This window comes from Babylonia areolata, chromosome 6 (genome assembly GCF_041734735.1).
Source record: "Babylonia areolata isolate BAREFJ2019XMU chromosome 6, ASM4173473v1, whole genome shotgun sequence".
Taxonomy (NCBI): Eukaryota; Metazoa; Mollusca; class Gastropoda; order Neogastropoda; family Buccinidae; genus Babylonia; species Babylonia areolata.
This window is the reverse complement of record NC_134881.1, coordinates 4,846,746-4,862,146: the sequence shown is the minus strand read 5'-3', so window position 1 is coordinate 4,862,146 and position 15,401 is coordinate 4,846,746. Positions and strand designations below refer to the sequence as shown.

At 42.8% G+C, this 15,401-nt stretch overlaps 1 protein-coding gene across 2 annotated transcripts in view; it reads left to right on the top strand.

Annotated features, from left to right (window-relative positions):
- Positions 1–9,271, top strand: part of LOC143282675 (vitamin D 25-hydroxylase-like) — a 56,771-nt gene extending 47,500 nt beyond the window's left edge. For both annotated transcript variants that reach the window (XM_076588346.1, XM_076588345.1), the window contains exons 5-7: positions 5,406–5,575; positions 6,197–6,470; positions 7,933–9,271. In XM_076588346.1, the coding sequence (XP_076444461.1) occupies positions 5,406–5,575; positions 6,197–6,470; positions 7,933–8,153 (665 nt within the window). In that variant the 3' untranslated portion in view covers positions 8,154–9,271. The remainder of the gene's footprint in view (positions 1–5,405; positions 5,576–6,196; positions 6,471–7,932) is intronic.
- Positions 9,272–15,401: the final 6,130 nt, after the last annotated feature.

The window sequence follows — 15,401 nt, the reverse complement described above, 5'->3', positions numbered from 1 at the left end:
AAGTAAAGAAAACAACACGTCACATTACAATTTCTTCCTTCTTTATTTAGATTCCACCACCTTTAAACTCACTCACCTTCCTGCTTTGAATATCGTTATAAAACGATAAAAGAGTAATGATGATGATGAAATTGTAATAAACACTGACCGTGACATCATGCGCTTTTGAGGAATAAACTTATTTCGAATGTCATAAATTTGTTGGACATTCTGTTACCAAATGAAACCAATATCCGCTGTCACCCATATCACAGTTACCTCGAGTGCACATTTTTCGTGAAATATAATGATGCTTGCCAAGTTGCACGGGTGATTTATGGTTACTATAACGGAACGGAAAAATTGATATGGCATTCGTCGCCACAGTATCAGTATCAGTAGCTCAAGGAGGCGTCACTGCGTTCGGTTAAATCCATATTCGCTACACCACATCTGCTAAGCAGATGCCTGACCAGCAGCGTAACCCAACGCGCTTAGTCAGGCCTTGAGAAAAGAAAAAAAACAAAAAACAACAACACCCCAATAAAATAAATAAGATAAAATAAAATAAATAAAGTAAAAAAAAAAAAAGAAAAGAAAAAAAAAAAAAGAATTAATAAAAACAACAACAAAAAAACAAAAACAATAAAGATATAAAAAAAAATAAAGTAAAAATAACAAAAATTATATTAAAACAACAACAACAACAACAACAAAAAACAAAATAAAACCCAGTGTCGCCACAGTGCAGTGCCACCCATTCTTACTTCTTTTAGTGTGTCTGCAAATGTTTAACTATAAAAGTGGAGGTTTTTACACTGTTTTTTTTTTCTTCTTTTTTTTCAGGGATTTTTTTTCTTCATGATTTTTAATAAGCTTTAATTTCTTATCTGATTTTATGTAAATCATATTGTTATCTGAAGTCTGTCCCTCTCCCATGCTCCCAGTTTTATTTATTTATTTTATAGCTTCGGGAGTGTGGTGCATTCATTCATTCATTCATTGAATGTGTTTCAGTCTTGTGTAATGTGCAGTGCTGCGCAAATATGAATGAACGAACAAAAACCACAACAGTTTCCTTAAAAAAAACAACAACATTGGTGCAATTAAATCTCTTTGTGCTATCATCACAAATCTCTCTCTCTCTCTCTCTCTCTCTCTCTCCCTCTCTCTCTCTGTGTCTCTGTCTCAAAGTCTCTCTCTCTATCTCTCTGTCTGTCTGTCTCCGAGTCTGTCTGTCTGTCTGTCTGTCTCCGACTCTCTCTCTCTCTTTCTGTCTGTCTCCGAGTCTCTCTCTCTCTCTGTGTCTTTCTCTCTGTCTGTCTGTCTGTCTCCGAGTCTGTCTCTCTGTCTGTCTGTCTGTCTCCTAGTCTCTCTCTTTCTCTCTGTCTGTCTGTCTCCCTCTCTCTCTCTTTCTCTCTGTCTGTCTGTCTGTCTCCGAGTCTCTCTCTCTCTCTGTCTGTCTGTCTGTCTCCGAGTCTCTCTCTCTCTCTCTCTTTCTCTCTGTCTGTCTGTCTCCGAGTCTCTCTCTCTCTCTCTCTCTGTCTGTCTGTCTGTCTCCGAGTCTCTCTCTCTCTCTTTCTCTCTGTCTGTCTGTCTGTCTCCAAGTCTCTCTCTCTCTCTCTTTCTCTCTGTCTGTCACCGAGTCTCTCTCTCTGTCTGTCTGTCTCCGAGTCTCTCTCTGTCTGTCTGTCTGTCTGTCTCTCTGTCTGTCTGTCTGTCTCCGAGTCTCTCTCTCTCTCTCTCTGTCTCTCTGTCTGTCTCCGAGTCTCTGTCTGTCTGTCTGTCTGTCTCCGAGTCTCTCTCTCTCTCTTTCTCTGTCTGTCTGTCTGTCTCCGAGTCTCTCTGTCTGTCTGTCTCCGAGTCTCTCAGTCTGTCTGTCTGTCTCCGAGTCTCTCTCTGTCTCCACGTGTCGCGAAAAGGTAATTGTGTAACTTTTTTTAAGTTTAAAAGTATCAATGTGTGTGTGTGTGTGTGTGTGTGTGTGTGTGTGTGTGTGTGTGTGTGTGTGTGAGGGGAGAGAGGCAGACAGACAGAAAAGACTCGGACGAGGAAGGGGAGGAAAATGTGTTCATAAAAACTGAGTAAAAAACACCACGCCACATGGAGGTTTATAATACATCTCCCCTCCGACGTTCTTTTATTTGTGTGAACACAGTGCCAAGCACAAACTTTTAAAGGGATTGATCTTTTGTGAAGAACAGTTCTTATCAACATTACAAAATGCACAGGTTTCACACTTAGCTAGTAAGTTCATCACTAAGATCATTACTGGTGCAAGCAGATACAATACGGAATTTCGAAATGACGAGTTTTATGTTGATACGTTTATATGTATATGTGTGTTTGATGAAAGAGAGAGAGAAAGAGAGAGAGAGAGAGGGTGTAGTGGTGGGGGTGGGTTGTGCATCCATATGTGTGTACTGTAGTCCAATATAGGCCTATATATACCTTTTATTGTGGGTCGGTTCACGAACTTACTCACGCTAGTAAGAATGACTTGTGCTGTTGAGAGAGAGAGAGAGAGAGAGAGAGAGAGAGAGAGTGTGTGTGTGTGTGTGTGAGAGAGAGAGAGAGAGAGAGTCAACCTCATTGCTTGTGTAACGAACAGCTATAAAAGAAATTCTTTGTCTTTTCCAACTGTACATGCAATCGCAGCCTTTCTTTTCATCTGTCAGCTCTATCAAATTTGCGGGTTTTGTTGTTGTTGTTGTTGTTTTAAGGCGCTCTATACAAATCGAGTTCGTTCATTCGTTCATGTTTTTTTTGTTTTTTGTTGTTGTTTTTTTTCAAGCTGAAGAATGCTCCTTTTGGCTGCAGACAATGATCATGCAGGTAATTTTTTTTAATACTGACAAGAGAGGGAGAGACGACTGAAGCTCACAGCGGTTCTGCGTTACAAAACGCTAAATGCTCAACGCTAAAAACAAACAAAAACATTTGTGTTCACGGCTGGATCGCAGTCCATGGTTACTTTTGCTTTGATCAAAGCAAATTAGGCGTTTAATGAGCCTGGGTCGCTGAGTCGCAAGCACTCCAGTTAGAGCCGCGATTTTCTGCACGCTCCGTCAGTCCCCATGGCTGTGGTTACGTCCCTTTTGTTTCTGGACGTTTGGTTTGGTCCTGCAGTGAAATGTCATGGCCGGGGAGAGGGAAGGGTGTGGGGGGTTGGGTTTGGGGGTGGGGAAATGTGGGGGGTGGGGGGGGGGAGGGAGAGGAGGGATAGTGGGGCAGTGGTAGCACAGGGGAAGTTGATCTTGTCTGGGGTGGGGGTGAGGGTAGAGGGGAAACTTGGGAGGGGGCCACTCCTGCGAATTTTTTTGTGTGTGTGTGATTTATTGGCGTATTCGTCTGCTTTTGTACGCAGTTGTTCTTTTGTGGATGTTAACGCCGCAGCTGACTCTAATTAATTGATCAATTCATTAATTAAGGCTTATTATCCACGTGGATGAGGTGACGAAAACAAAATGCCATGAATCCAGGAGGTCATACTGTGCCCAGACAGCGTATTAGTGTGTGTGTGTGTGTGTGAGTGTGTGTGTGTGTGTGTGTGTGTGTGTGTGTGTGTGTGTGTGTGTGTGTGTGTGTTTGTCTGTCTGTGTCTGTGTCTGTATGCCTGTGTCTGTGTCAGTGTAATGTGTTCGTTTCTTTGTAGATCAACAGCAGGGAATTAACCGAAGAAAAGTTTTCGATCTTGCTTTGGAACTGTAGCTTTGTGATTCTGAGTAATCTGAGTGTTATTCACCACCCTACAATGATTCTAAGCGATCTAATTGGTATTCACCACTCTCCAAATATTCTAATTAATCTGAGTGTTATTCACCACCCTACAATGATTCTAAGCGATCTAATTGGTATTCACCACTCTCCAAATATTCTAATTAATCTGATGTTATTCACCACCCTACAATGATTCTAAGCGATCTAATTGGTATTCACCACTCTGCAAATATTCTAATTAATCTGAGTGTTATTCATCACCCTACAATGATTCTAAGCGATCTAACTGGTATTCACCACTCTCCAAATATTCTAATTAATCTGAGTGTTATTCACCACCCTACAATGATTCTAAGCGATCTAATTGGTATTCACCACTCTCCAAATATTCTAATTAATCTGAGTGTTATTCACCACCCTACAATGATTCTAAGCGATCTAATTGGTATTCACCACTCTCCAAATATTCTAAGTGAACTGAGCATTATTGACCTCTCTCCGGCCAAGGATTTTTACCAACTGATCACTCTCCAACTATTCGTTATAACCAGAGTACTGTTCACCACCGTCAAAGGATCCTGTATTCTCTGAGTATTACCAAGTACTCTCTAAAGATCATGTGCACTTTGATTGTCATCAACCACTTTCTGAAGAAGTGTGCGGGCATTGTGGCGCACTGAAATAGGCTCTTGCGGTCGGCTGGACGACATCTTTGAATTGGACGAAGCAGGCACGACAGGGCCCACGACGAATGACCGCTGTTGTTTTCTCAGCAAGAGTAATGGACGAAATCGCTTAGAAGGGAGATATTTCTATGAAAAGGAAAGCGAGAAGGAAAAAAAAAACAAAAAAACAGAAACAAAAAACCCCAAGCAAACCTGAAAGTGAATATGTGTTTAAAAAAAAAGGATAAAAGAAAACATAAAAAGTCAGTTTTCATCTGATGGTAAAACAAAACAAGTGCCAAACAAGTTCATATACATACATTTTCGCAAACATTGATATGTGCATACCGACATGCATTGTTGGGTATATGTATAATCATGCACATGTCACATTAACATTGTCATTGCGGTCATTTTATTGGATAGCAGCCTGTTACTCTTCATATGTTTGTCATCTTCTGTTTCTGCTGCTCAGCTTCTAGCATACTTTCTCGTGAACAGCCTGATTTTCATTCATATTTCCCTGTTCGGAAATGGCTCAAACCCACAGGTGTCCTGTAGCTTAATTTCCCCCCCTTTCAAATTGTTCTTTTAGTTACTGATCATCAAACGTGTTTGTTCAGTGCAATGAGTTGCAATGTCCACTGTATAAAGTTTATTATCATTATTATTATTATCATTATGTCTATTTTATTATTATTATTATTATTATTATTATCATTATTATTATTATTATTATTGATAGCATTATTAGCATCATAATCAGCATTATCATTGTCAACGTAATCGTCATCATTTTCACCATCTTTATCATCATTATATCATTATCACCATTTTTATGATGATGATGATTATTATTCTTATTTTTAACATTATTATCATTATCATTATTGTTGTTGTTGTTGTTGTTGCTCTTCTTCTTCATCTTCTTCTTGTCCTCCCCGTCGTCGTCATGATGATGATGATGATGATGATGATGATGATACTGATGATGATTATTGCTGTGGAGTCATGCTGTTGATCCGCTGTGCCCTCCACCAGACGACCAGCTGCTGAAGACCGTGGGGGACCTTCTGGTCGGGGGCACAGAGACCACCGGCACCACCCTGCGCTGGTTCCTCATCTTCCTCGTGCACTGGCCGCACGTGCAGCGCAGAATGAGGCAGGAGATTGACAGCGTCTACCCGGGAGGCGCTAAGCCTTCCGTGCAGGTGCTGGTGATGGTCTGCCTGTCTTCCACTTTATTCATAATTTACTTTATTTGTTTATTTGGTACCAGTCAGAACTTCTTTTTTTTTTTTTTTTTTTTGTACTTCTACTGTTGCATGCTGCGGCTGCTGCTATGAACTGCTGCTGCTGTTATTGCTGGTGCTACTGTTTCTGCTGTTACTGCTGCTGCTATCACTACTACTACTACCGCTGCTGTTACCGTGGCGACTAACAATACCACTACTGTATCATTACTTCTGCTCTGTGTGTGTGTGTCTGTGTATGTGTGTCCGTGTCTGTGTGACTGTGTCTATGTGTGTGCGTGTCCGTGTCTGTGCGTCTGTGTGCCTGCACGCGCCTACCCCTCCCCTCGCCCCACCCACCCCTCGACGAACTATACCACTACCGTATCACTACTTCTACTCTTTGTGTGTGTGTGTGTGTGTGTGTGTGTGTGTGTCTGTGTGTGTGTGTGTGTGTCTGTATGACTGTGTCTATGTCTGTGTCTGTGTGCGTGTCAGTGTCTGTGCGTCTGTGTGCCTGCACGCGCCTACACACACCCTCCCCATCCCCCTCCTTACCTACCACCCCGGACTCACCCTCTCAGTCCGTCCCCTGTCCAGGACCGTCGCCGGTTGCCTTACGTGGAAGCGGCCATCTTGGAGTGCCAGCGCTTCGCGGACATCGCCCCCTTCTCCGTGACGCACGCGGCGAGTGAGGAGGTGGAGGTGGAGGGGGGGTTGCTGATCCCCAAGGGCACCATCGTCATCCCCAACGTGCACTCGGTGCACTATGACCCCGGCCTGTGGCGTGACCCCGAGCACTTCCGGCCCGAGAGGTTCTTGGACGACAAGGGCGAGGTGGTGCGGCCTGAGTTCCTGATCCCCTTCTTTCTGGGTGAGGGGGCTGCTGCAGTGCTTCTTTTTTCTCCACCCCTCTCTCCCAGTCTCTTCCTTTCTCTCTCTCTCTCTCTCCCCCTCCCAATATTTCTCATTCTATACTTATACCTCTCTCTCTTTCTCTCTCTTTCTCCCCCTCCCAATCTTTCTCATTCTATACTTATACCTCTCTCTCTCTTTCTCTCTCTCTCTCCCCCTCCCAATCTTTCTCATTCTATACTTATACCTCTCTCTCTCTCTCTCTTTCTCTCTCTCTCTCCCCCTCCCAATCTTTCTCATTCTATACTTATACCTCTCTCTCTTTCTCTCTCTCTCTCCCCCTCCCAATCTTTCTCATTCTATACTTATACCTCTCTCTCTCTCTTTCTCTCTCTCTCTCCCCCTCCCAATCTTTCTCATTCTATACTTATACCTCTCTCTCTCTCTTTCTCTCTCTTTCTCCCCCTCCCAGTCTTTCTCATTCTATACTTATACCTCTCTCTCTCTCTCTCTCTCTCTCTCTCTCTTCAACAACACCACTGCCCAACCACCTTTAAAAAAAACATTGCCTTTCCCACCTTATGCCATAATGTGTAATGTAAATCGTTCATTTTATTGATACTGTTTGTCAAACGTGTATGGTTGACTGAGAACCTTCCTCACCCTCTATCCCCCATTCTGGTGTGTCATGCGGTGTGTGTTGTGTGTGTTTGTTTCTTTGATTTTGTTCATTTTTTTCCCTATGCATTATACTAACACCATGCCAGTGCCTGTATGCCATGTGTGTGTGTGTGTGTGTGTGTGTGTGTGTGTGTGTGTGTGTGTGTGGTTGTTGTTTTGTTTTGATTTATGCATATTTTTTTCCTCTGTTATGTATCTCTACTAACACCATGCTTTCATTTTATTAAATATTGTGTAGTGTAGACCCTATTCAGGGCGGGGACTGGATGTAAAAAAGGACACCAGTGCTTATCTAATATCCTCGAAATAAAGAATTTGTCTTGTCTTGTCTTGTCTTGTCTTGTCTCTCTTGTTTCAGTATAACTACATTTATATGCGTACATGTTTGTGTGTCTCTTAGAACAACGGCAGATGTGTAAGTCGGCCAAAGTGCTAATATCTTCACCGTTGGAAAATAAAGATTCATTCATTCATTCATTCATTCATTCTCTCTTCCTCCTAATCTCAACCCCTCTCTCGTTCATTCTCAACTTCTACCTCTCTCTCTCTCGGCTGTCTCTCTCTCTCTGTGTTCCTCTCTCTCTCTCTCTCTCCCTCCCTTCCCCATCTCTCACCCATTCTCTGCCTATCTTTCTCTCCCTCTCTCTTTTTTCCCCTCTCTTTCCCCTCACCCCTCTCTCTCCCATTCTCTACCTATCCTCCCCCCCCTCCCGCACCCCCTCTCTCTCTCTTTCCTTCCCTCCCACCCCCCTAATAATAAACTGCGACAAAATAAACGAAGCCATGGTATGTGTGTGCAGGGAAGCGGTCGTGCCCTGGCGAGGGTTTGGCCCGCATGGAACTGTTCCAGTTTCTCACCACTTTGCTGCAACGCTACGAAATTCTGCCGTCGGTCCAAGGGACGCTACCCAGCTTGCAGGGCCACATCGGCATCACTTACACCCCTTCCCCTTACACTGTGCGCTTCGTGAAGCGGCAAGCAGACGATACTTCAACAACGAGGGCTGACAACGCTTGCTGATTCTTTTACCTTTCGGATTTATTTTCAAACACTTTTCTTTCATTTATCGATTTTATCTGTATGTCTATTTGTCCCTTTTTATTCTTCTTCTTCTATTATTGTTATTATCGATTTTCGTTGTATTTATTATTATTTTATTTTGATTTTTTTTCTCCCCCCCCCCTCTTTTTTTTTTCTTTAAAAGAAGGAAATGGTGGATGAAACTGAGGAGGAAAATAAGTGATTTTCATCATCGGTCTTTTGACAATCAGTGGACAAATAATTTGCCTTCAATGTTTTTCTGTTTTTGTTGTTGTTGTTGTTGTTTTGAATTCAGTTTTAAATGTTTTTGTTTTGAAATGACTGGCTTACTCGGTTACTTATTCATTCCACACACTTATCAGTCGCATAAAAAGTCCTTTCAAAACGAGGAACTTCTCTTTCTCTCTCTGTCTTTCTGCCATTGTATTCTCTCTGTGTGTTTCTTGCTCAGTCACCCTCTCTCTCTCTCTCTCTCTCTCTCTCTCTCTCTCTCTCTCTCTCTCACCCCCTCTCTGTTTCTCCCCGTTTCTCTCATTCTCTCTGTCTGTCTCTGTCTCTCTCTTATTCTGATATTTATCTCCGTTTCTCTCACTCTGTACTCTCTCTCTCCCTCTCTCTCCCCCTCTCTCTTCAAGTACATCACAGCTCTTCATACTGCTTTCATCGTGTTGTGGAGGCCAGAGATTGGTGGTAATGGCGATGTGATATTTGGGTATTGAAGTCTCACTTGCTCTCAGCAATTTCCTCGCAATGCCGCGATACCCAAAGATGATGATATGTATTCGTATGTTGTGCTTTCTCGTTTTTATTGTTTTGTATTATAATTGAAACTGACCATTGTGTTTTTTGTTGTGTGAATTTCGGACTGCTGTCCCCAGGGAGATCACGTCACCGCAGTCACGAACCTTTTTCTTTTCTCCTTTAAAAAAAAATTGTCAGCGTTTATTAATTCGTTGACAAATCAAAAAAAGATGTTGCGAGAGACAACTCCTTGTAGCTGTGGGTTCTTTTATTTGCGTTAAGAACATGATATCTTGCTTTTTTTTCTTTATCCAACAGACTAGCACACAGATGTAGCGGAAAAGAGAGGGAGGGAGGGTGAGGAGAAGGAGAGAGAGAGAGAGAGAGAGAGAGAGAGAGAGAGAGAGAGAAATCTGGCTGGTACGTGATTTGAACCAAGGACTTCTCGTTTACAGTGTAAGTTATCCACTGAACCACCACGCCTCACATTTTTTTTTAAAATCCTGCCAGGGGAACAGTTCTTTACTGTGCGTGCTGCATGGATCAGTTCCCTTGCCACTGTGGGCACTTCAAAGCATTGTACATACTTATGACCATGCCTAGTCGTCTGTTTGACGAACTCAGCAGCCAAGTGGTTAAAGTGTTGGACCTTTTACCTCGGGGTACTGGGATCGAATCCCGGTGACGGCGCCTGCTGGGTAAAGGTGGAGCTATATTTCCCCAATCTCCCACGTCTACAGGTGTGCGGTCGTGCCAGTGCCTGAACCCCCTTCGTGTGTATACGCATGCAGAAAGTCACGTGCGCACGTTAATCCATGTGGGGGTGTTCGGTGGGTCACGGAAACAAGAACATATACCCAGCATGCACACCCCCCGAAAACGGAATAAAGCTGTCAACATGGCGGGGCAAAAAACTTATGCACGTAAAAAGCCCACTCGTGCATACGAGTGAACGTTGAAGTTGCAGCCAACGAACGAACGAACGAAGGAGGAGAAGAAGAAGAAGAAGAAGCTGTCTGTTTTGCCCACCTTCACTGATGGAGACAGTTAGTACAGTGACTGTGATGCAAAGAAATCGCACACTCATTGCGCCACACAGCGCAGGGGTAGGGGTGGGGGAGGGGGCGGGGCTAAAAATAAATCAACATTAAAAGAGAGAAAGAGAGAGAGAGAGAGAGAGTCTAGTGTGAGAGAAACTCAGAGGCTGCGAATGATCTCAGGCCATCACCACACACAGAGGACCAGCGGAAATGACGAGGGAGAACACGTACCCTGTCATGCAGAGGACACAGGATTTCCAGAAGGCACCTCTTCAGTTTTCCCTGCAAGTGATTTGCCACTGCACCAATCTATGGTCTACACTGTCACCACCCTTTTTTTGGGAATTCCTGATCTGCATGACATTTCTGCACACGTACATTGTATTTATTCATTTTATTTATCTACCTTTTTTTTCCCACAAACATCATTGTGTGCTTATACCTGTCTCCCGTTTATATCGGTTATTACAATGTATTAACTCAGTACGGCCAGTCCTCTCTTCTCCTCTACACAGACCCCTTGGATGTCCAGTGGGTGTCTGAATGACCCAACCTTTAGCTTCCGTCGTCAGAATTGTGGTATTCTTTGTCAACATTCATGTTTTCAGTATAATATTCTGCAATATTTTGATGATGGTAATTGGGGTGAAACGCTGTTAACGTCGTCTCTTTCACCGTTCGTATGGAAAGAGTTAAAGAGAAAACTGGTCGCAGCACCGTAAAGAAATCACAGCTAAAGGTGCGAGGTCTTTGGCCTTGGGGTTGGAAGGGGTACCTTCGCTCTCTATGACAAAAAAGGGTGAACATTTTACAAGAAAAAACATTACACATATTCTCTCAGTTCATTTCTAAATCTTGTGTTCATTTGACAAAGAACCTTTTTTTCCCGTTGAACAGATACATTATTATTATTATTATTATTATTCTTAACATACTTATTATTGTTATCATATTGTTATCATTGTTGTTATCATTATTTAAAATACACATGACAGCCCAGACTCATATATATTTTACATAGTTTGTTCTTATTCATCTTCAGAGTGCGAACCAGTGAAAGCCAGTCGGGAGTGGGGGTGTGAGAGGGGTTAAACCTGACATCCTTCAAACTGAACAGCTGTCTCACTTTGTCTACCCAACTTTCAAGCCAAACAGTTTTCTGATTATGTCTGTCTACCCTTTGAACCGAACTATTGCCTATCTCTGTCTATCCACCCTTCAAACTAAACTGTTGTCTGTCTACCTACACTTCAAACTAAACTGTTGTGTAACTGTCTACCTACACTTCAAACTAAACTGAAACTGTTGTGTAACTGTCTACCTAAACTTCAAACTAAACTGTTGTCTGTCTACCTACACTTCAAACTAAACTGAAACTGTTGTGTAACTGTCTACCTACACTTCAAACTAAACTGTTGTGTAACTGTCTACCTACACTTCAAACTAAACTGTTGTGTAACTGTCTACCTACACTTCAAACTAAACTGTTGTCTAACTGTCTACCTACACTTCAAACTAAACTGTTGTCTAACTGTCTACCTACACTTCAAACTAAACTGTTGTGTAACTGTCTACCTACACTTCAAACTAAACTGTTGTGTAACTGTCTACCTACACTTCAAACTAAACTGTTGTGTAACTGTCTACCTACACTTCAAACTAAACTGTTGTGTAACTGTCTACCTACACTTCAAACTAAACAGCTATCTGTCTACCAACCCATCAAACAAAACAGCTAACTCTCTGCATACCCTTCAGCCTAAAAAGTTGCCTAACTCTCTGTCTATCCACCCTTCAAACTAAACAGTTGTCTACCTTTGTGTCAAACTGTCCATTCAAACTAACTAAACAGTTGTCTCTTTGTCTACCTCCCATTCAAACTAAACAGTTGTCTAACTTTCTGTATAGCTAACATTCAAACTAAACAATTGTTCTAACTCTCTGTTTAACAATCATCGAACTCAACAGTTGTCTCTTTGTCTACGAACCCTTCAAACAGTTTTCAGACCAAACAGTTTTCTAACTTTCTGTTTGTAAACATTGTCTAACTTTGTGTCTACCTGCCCTTCAAACTAAAACAGTTGTCTAACTTTGTGTCTACCTGCCCTTCAAACTAAAACAGTTGTCTAACTCTATGTCTTCCCCTCTCTCCACGCACGTCTCTCTCACATATGGTCTACTATTTTCTGGGATCAAAAGTGAAGTTTTGCGTTCCAGTTATGCAATACTTGAAATCCTTTCTTCCGGACACGTTTATCAGTTTAGTTTGTTTGCATGTTGTTTGATGCTATAGAGTGGTAAGGAGAGCAGTGATGATTCTTTTACAAATTTCACTTGAACCCCCCCCCCCTCCCCCCAAAAAAAACCCACAAAAAAACAACAACAAAAAACAAAAACAAACGATCAAAACAACCCAACCCAAACAGGTGCAACTTTGCTTAAGTAGTGTATTACGTATTTGTATGTGTGCATTTAATTTTTTTTTTTTCATTCATTTACGTATTTGATTATTCATCATGAACACTGATTTATCATACACAAAGACATACGCACGCGCGCGCGCGCGCGCGCGCACACACACACACACACACACAAATACAACCCCTCCGCACCCCCCGTACCCTCCCCCCCCCCCTCAGAAACAGAGATTGAAAAGAAAGAAAATGCCTTCCCCCCCTCCCCTCGCCCCCCCCCCACACACACACGTGGGAACGGATACTGTGTTCTCACTGCAGGGAAACCACTCCACAATGTACTTTTCATGCTTCGTGCTCCACGTTGCAACAGCTAAAAAACATATCTTTTAATGTTTTGTTGTATTTGCAATGCTATTTTCGGTTTGCTGAATAAACAAACAGAAAACGAATCTCTCGTTCTTGTATTCATTAGTTGCATTTTTGCCCCTCTCTCTCTCTCTCTCTCTCTGTGTGTGTGTGTGTGTGTGTGTAAGTTCATATGAAGAAGGAGTTAGTGTTCTTGACAGAATTCAGAAATCTTCACTTTGATCGCCATAGAACACGAAAAAGTGGCCCTCCATGGATTTTTATTTTCATTGTTAAACCCCAAACAACAACAACAAATAAACCCGTCATGTTCACCAAAAAAGACAACAACCCACAACAAACAAATGATTAAATGATCCAAATAAAATTAAAGAACCCCCCCCCCAAAAAAAAAAAAAAACAAAAAAAAAAAAAAAACCCCAAAAAAACAAACAAACCCGTCACTTGAACGACTCTACACCCCTTTACACCGCACCAGATATTTCTCCTCCCTCAACTCTGTGAAGAGCGACTAGTGGCACTGCACAGAAGAAAATCAATGTTCACCAGATTCCTTCAGGTCTGTCAGCTGTGTGTCAAAGCTTAAGTCTCTCCATACCAACGGCGAAAGAGACGACGCTAACAGCGTTTCACCCCAATTACCATCATCAAAATATTGCAAGTGGAAGGCTCTTATACTGAAGAGGTGAATGTTGACAAAGAATACCACAATTCTGACGACGGAAGCTAAAGGTTGGGTCATTCAGACACCCACTGGACATCCGAGGGGTCTGTGTAGAGGAGAAGAGAGGACTGGCCGTACTGAGTGAGTTAAGTCTCTGCACAGAGCTACAAGAACATGCATCTATAGCAAGATGCCTTGATAAATAAATAAACAAAATGAATGAATCAATCAATATGGTTTTCCTGTCGATTCTGCAATGGTATCAGTCCATCGTTTTCAGAAATAATATCTTTCTGTCTTCCTTTCTGTTTCCTTCCGTCAACAGTTAGTTGGAGGATTGTTTTAGCAAAGCCTTTGGTTTAGCAAAGCCATTGCTTTAGCAAGGCCATTGTTTTGGCAAAGTCACTGTTTTAGCAAAGCCATTGTTTCAGCAAAGCCACTGTTTTATCAAAGCCATTGTTTTAGCAAGGCTATTGTTTAAGCAAAGCCATTGTTTTAGCAAAGCCATTGTTTAAGCAAAGCCATTGTTTTAGCAAAGCCATTGTTTCAGCAAAGCCACCGTTTTAGCAAAGCCACCGTTTTAGCAAAGCCATTGTTTAAGCAAAGCCATTGTTTTAGCAAAGCCATTGTTTAAGCAAAGCCATTCTTTTAGCAAGGCCATTAAGTAAAGCCATCGTTTTAGCAAAGCCATTGTTTTAGCAAAGCCATTGTTTTATCAAGGCCATTGTTTTAGCAAAGCCATTGTTTTATCAAGGCCACTGTTTTAGCAAAGCCATTGTTTTAGCAAGGCCGCGCTAGACAAACGCACATGATATTGCAATTCACAAATGTCCAGAGGTTTCAGAAACACGACGATGTTGAAACAATGTCTGCTGGAGATTCTGGTATTGCGATGAACAAAAAAACAGAAGTGTGTGTGTGTGTGTGTGTGTGTGTGTGTGTGTGTGTGTGTGTGTGTGTGTGTGTAACAGGTAGAATTTTTTTTTAAAGAAAGTCTATCATTTCTATAAAGCCAGCAAGCAGGGCAGACAAATCTATAATACGAAAGTCTCAGGTCTACACAGCCAACAAGTAAGGAAGAAGTGTAATATCAAAGTCTATCAGCTTTAAACAGCCAACAAGTAGGGTAGACAGAACTGTAATGTGAAGGTCTTGTGGTTCTTTCTAGCCAGAACGTTAGTCAAACATATAAAGTCAAAGTCTGTCAGCTCTATGAACACAAACATTCAAGCCACAATTGTAATATGAAAGTCTGTCAACTCTATAATAAGCAAACTCAAAAGTAGCACTGTATTGCGAAAGTCTTATCAGCAGTATGCAGTCACCACCACCTCCACCACGTCAGGGTCAGTCAGTCAGTCAGCGGGGGCCTCAGGACAGGCATATCCGAACACGACTCTCAGCATCTGAAGAACCACAGCCCTGGGCGGGTGGAGGTCCCGGTTCTCGCTAGCTAGGGTCATGGGCCAGAAGTCCAGAAACCAGACCTTGTCCCGAAGGTCTCGGAACTCCTCCCTGGCCACCCGGGTCATCCAGGGTCCCAGCTGGTCGCCCACGTGCTTTTGGTGACCCCGGCTGTCCCACAGCACGTGAGGCCCGCGTACAAAGACCTTGGCCGTCGGGTGTCGGTGCAGGAGTTCCTGGATGGCGCGTTTGGCTTGGCGGAGTCTGTCCCTGCACGGGGGTCAAGGTACTGTTGTCAGTGCCTGTGGTGTGGTGTGACGTGGCTTGGTATGGTGTTATGTGCTGTGGCGTGGTATGGTGTTATGTGCTGTGGCGTGGTATGGTGTTATGTGCTGTGGCGTGGTATGGTGTGGTGTTATGTGGTGTGGTGTGGTGTGGTGTGACGTGGCTTGGTATGGTGTTATGTGCTATGGCGTGGTATGGTGTGGTGTGGTATGGTGTGGTGTTATGTGGTGTGGTATCGTGTGGTGTTATGTGGTGTGGTATGGTGTGGTGTTATGTAGTGTGGTATGGTGTGGTGTTATGTGGTGTGGTG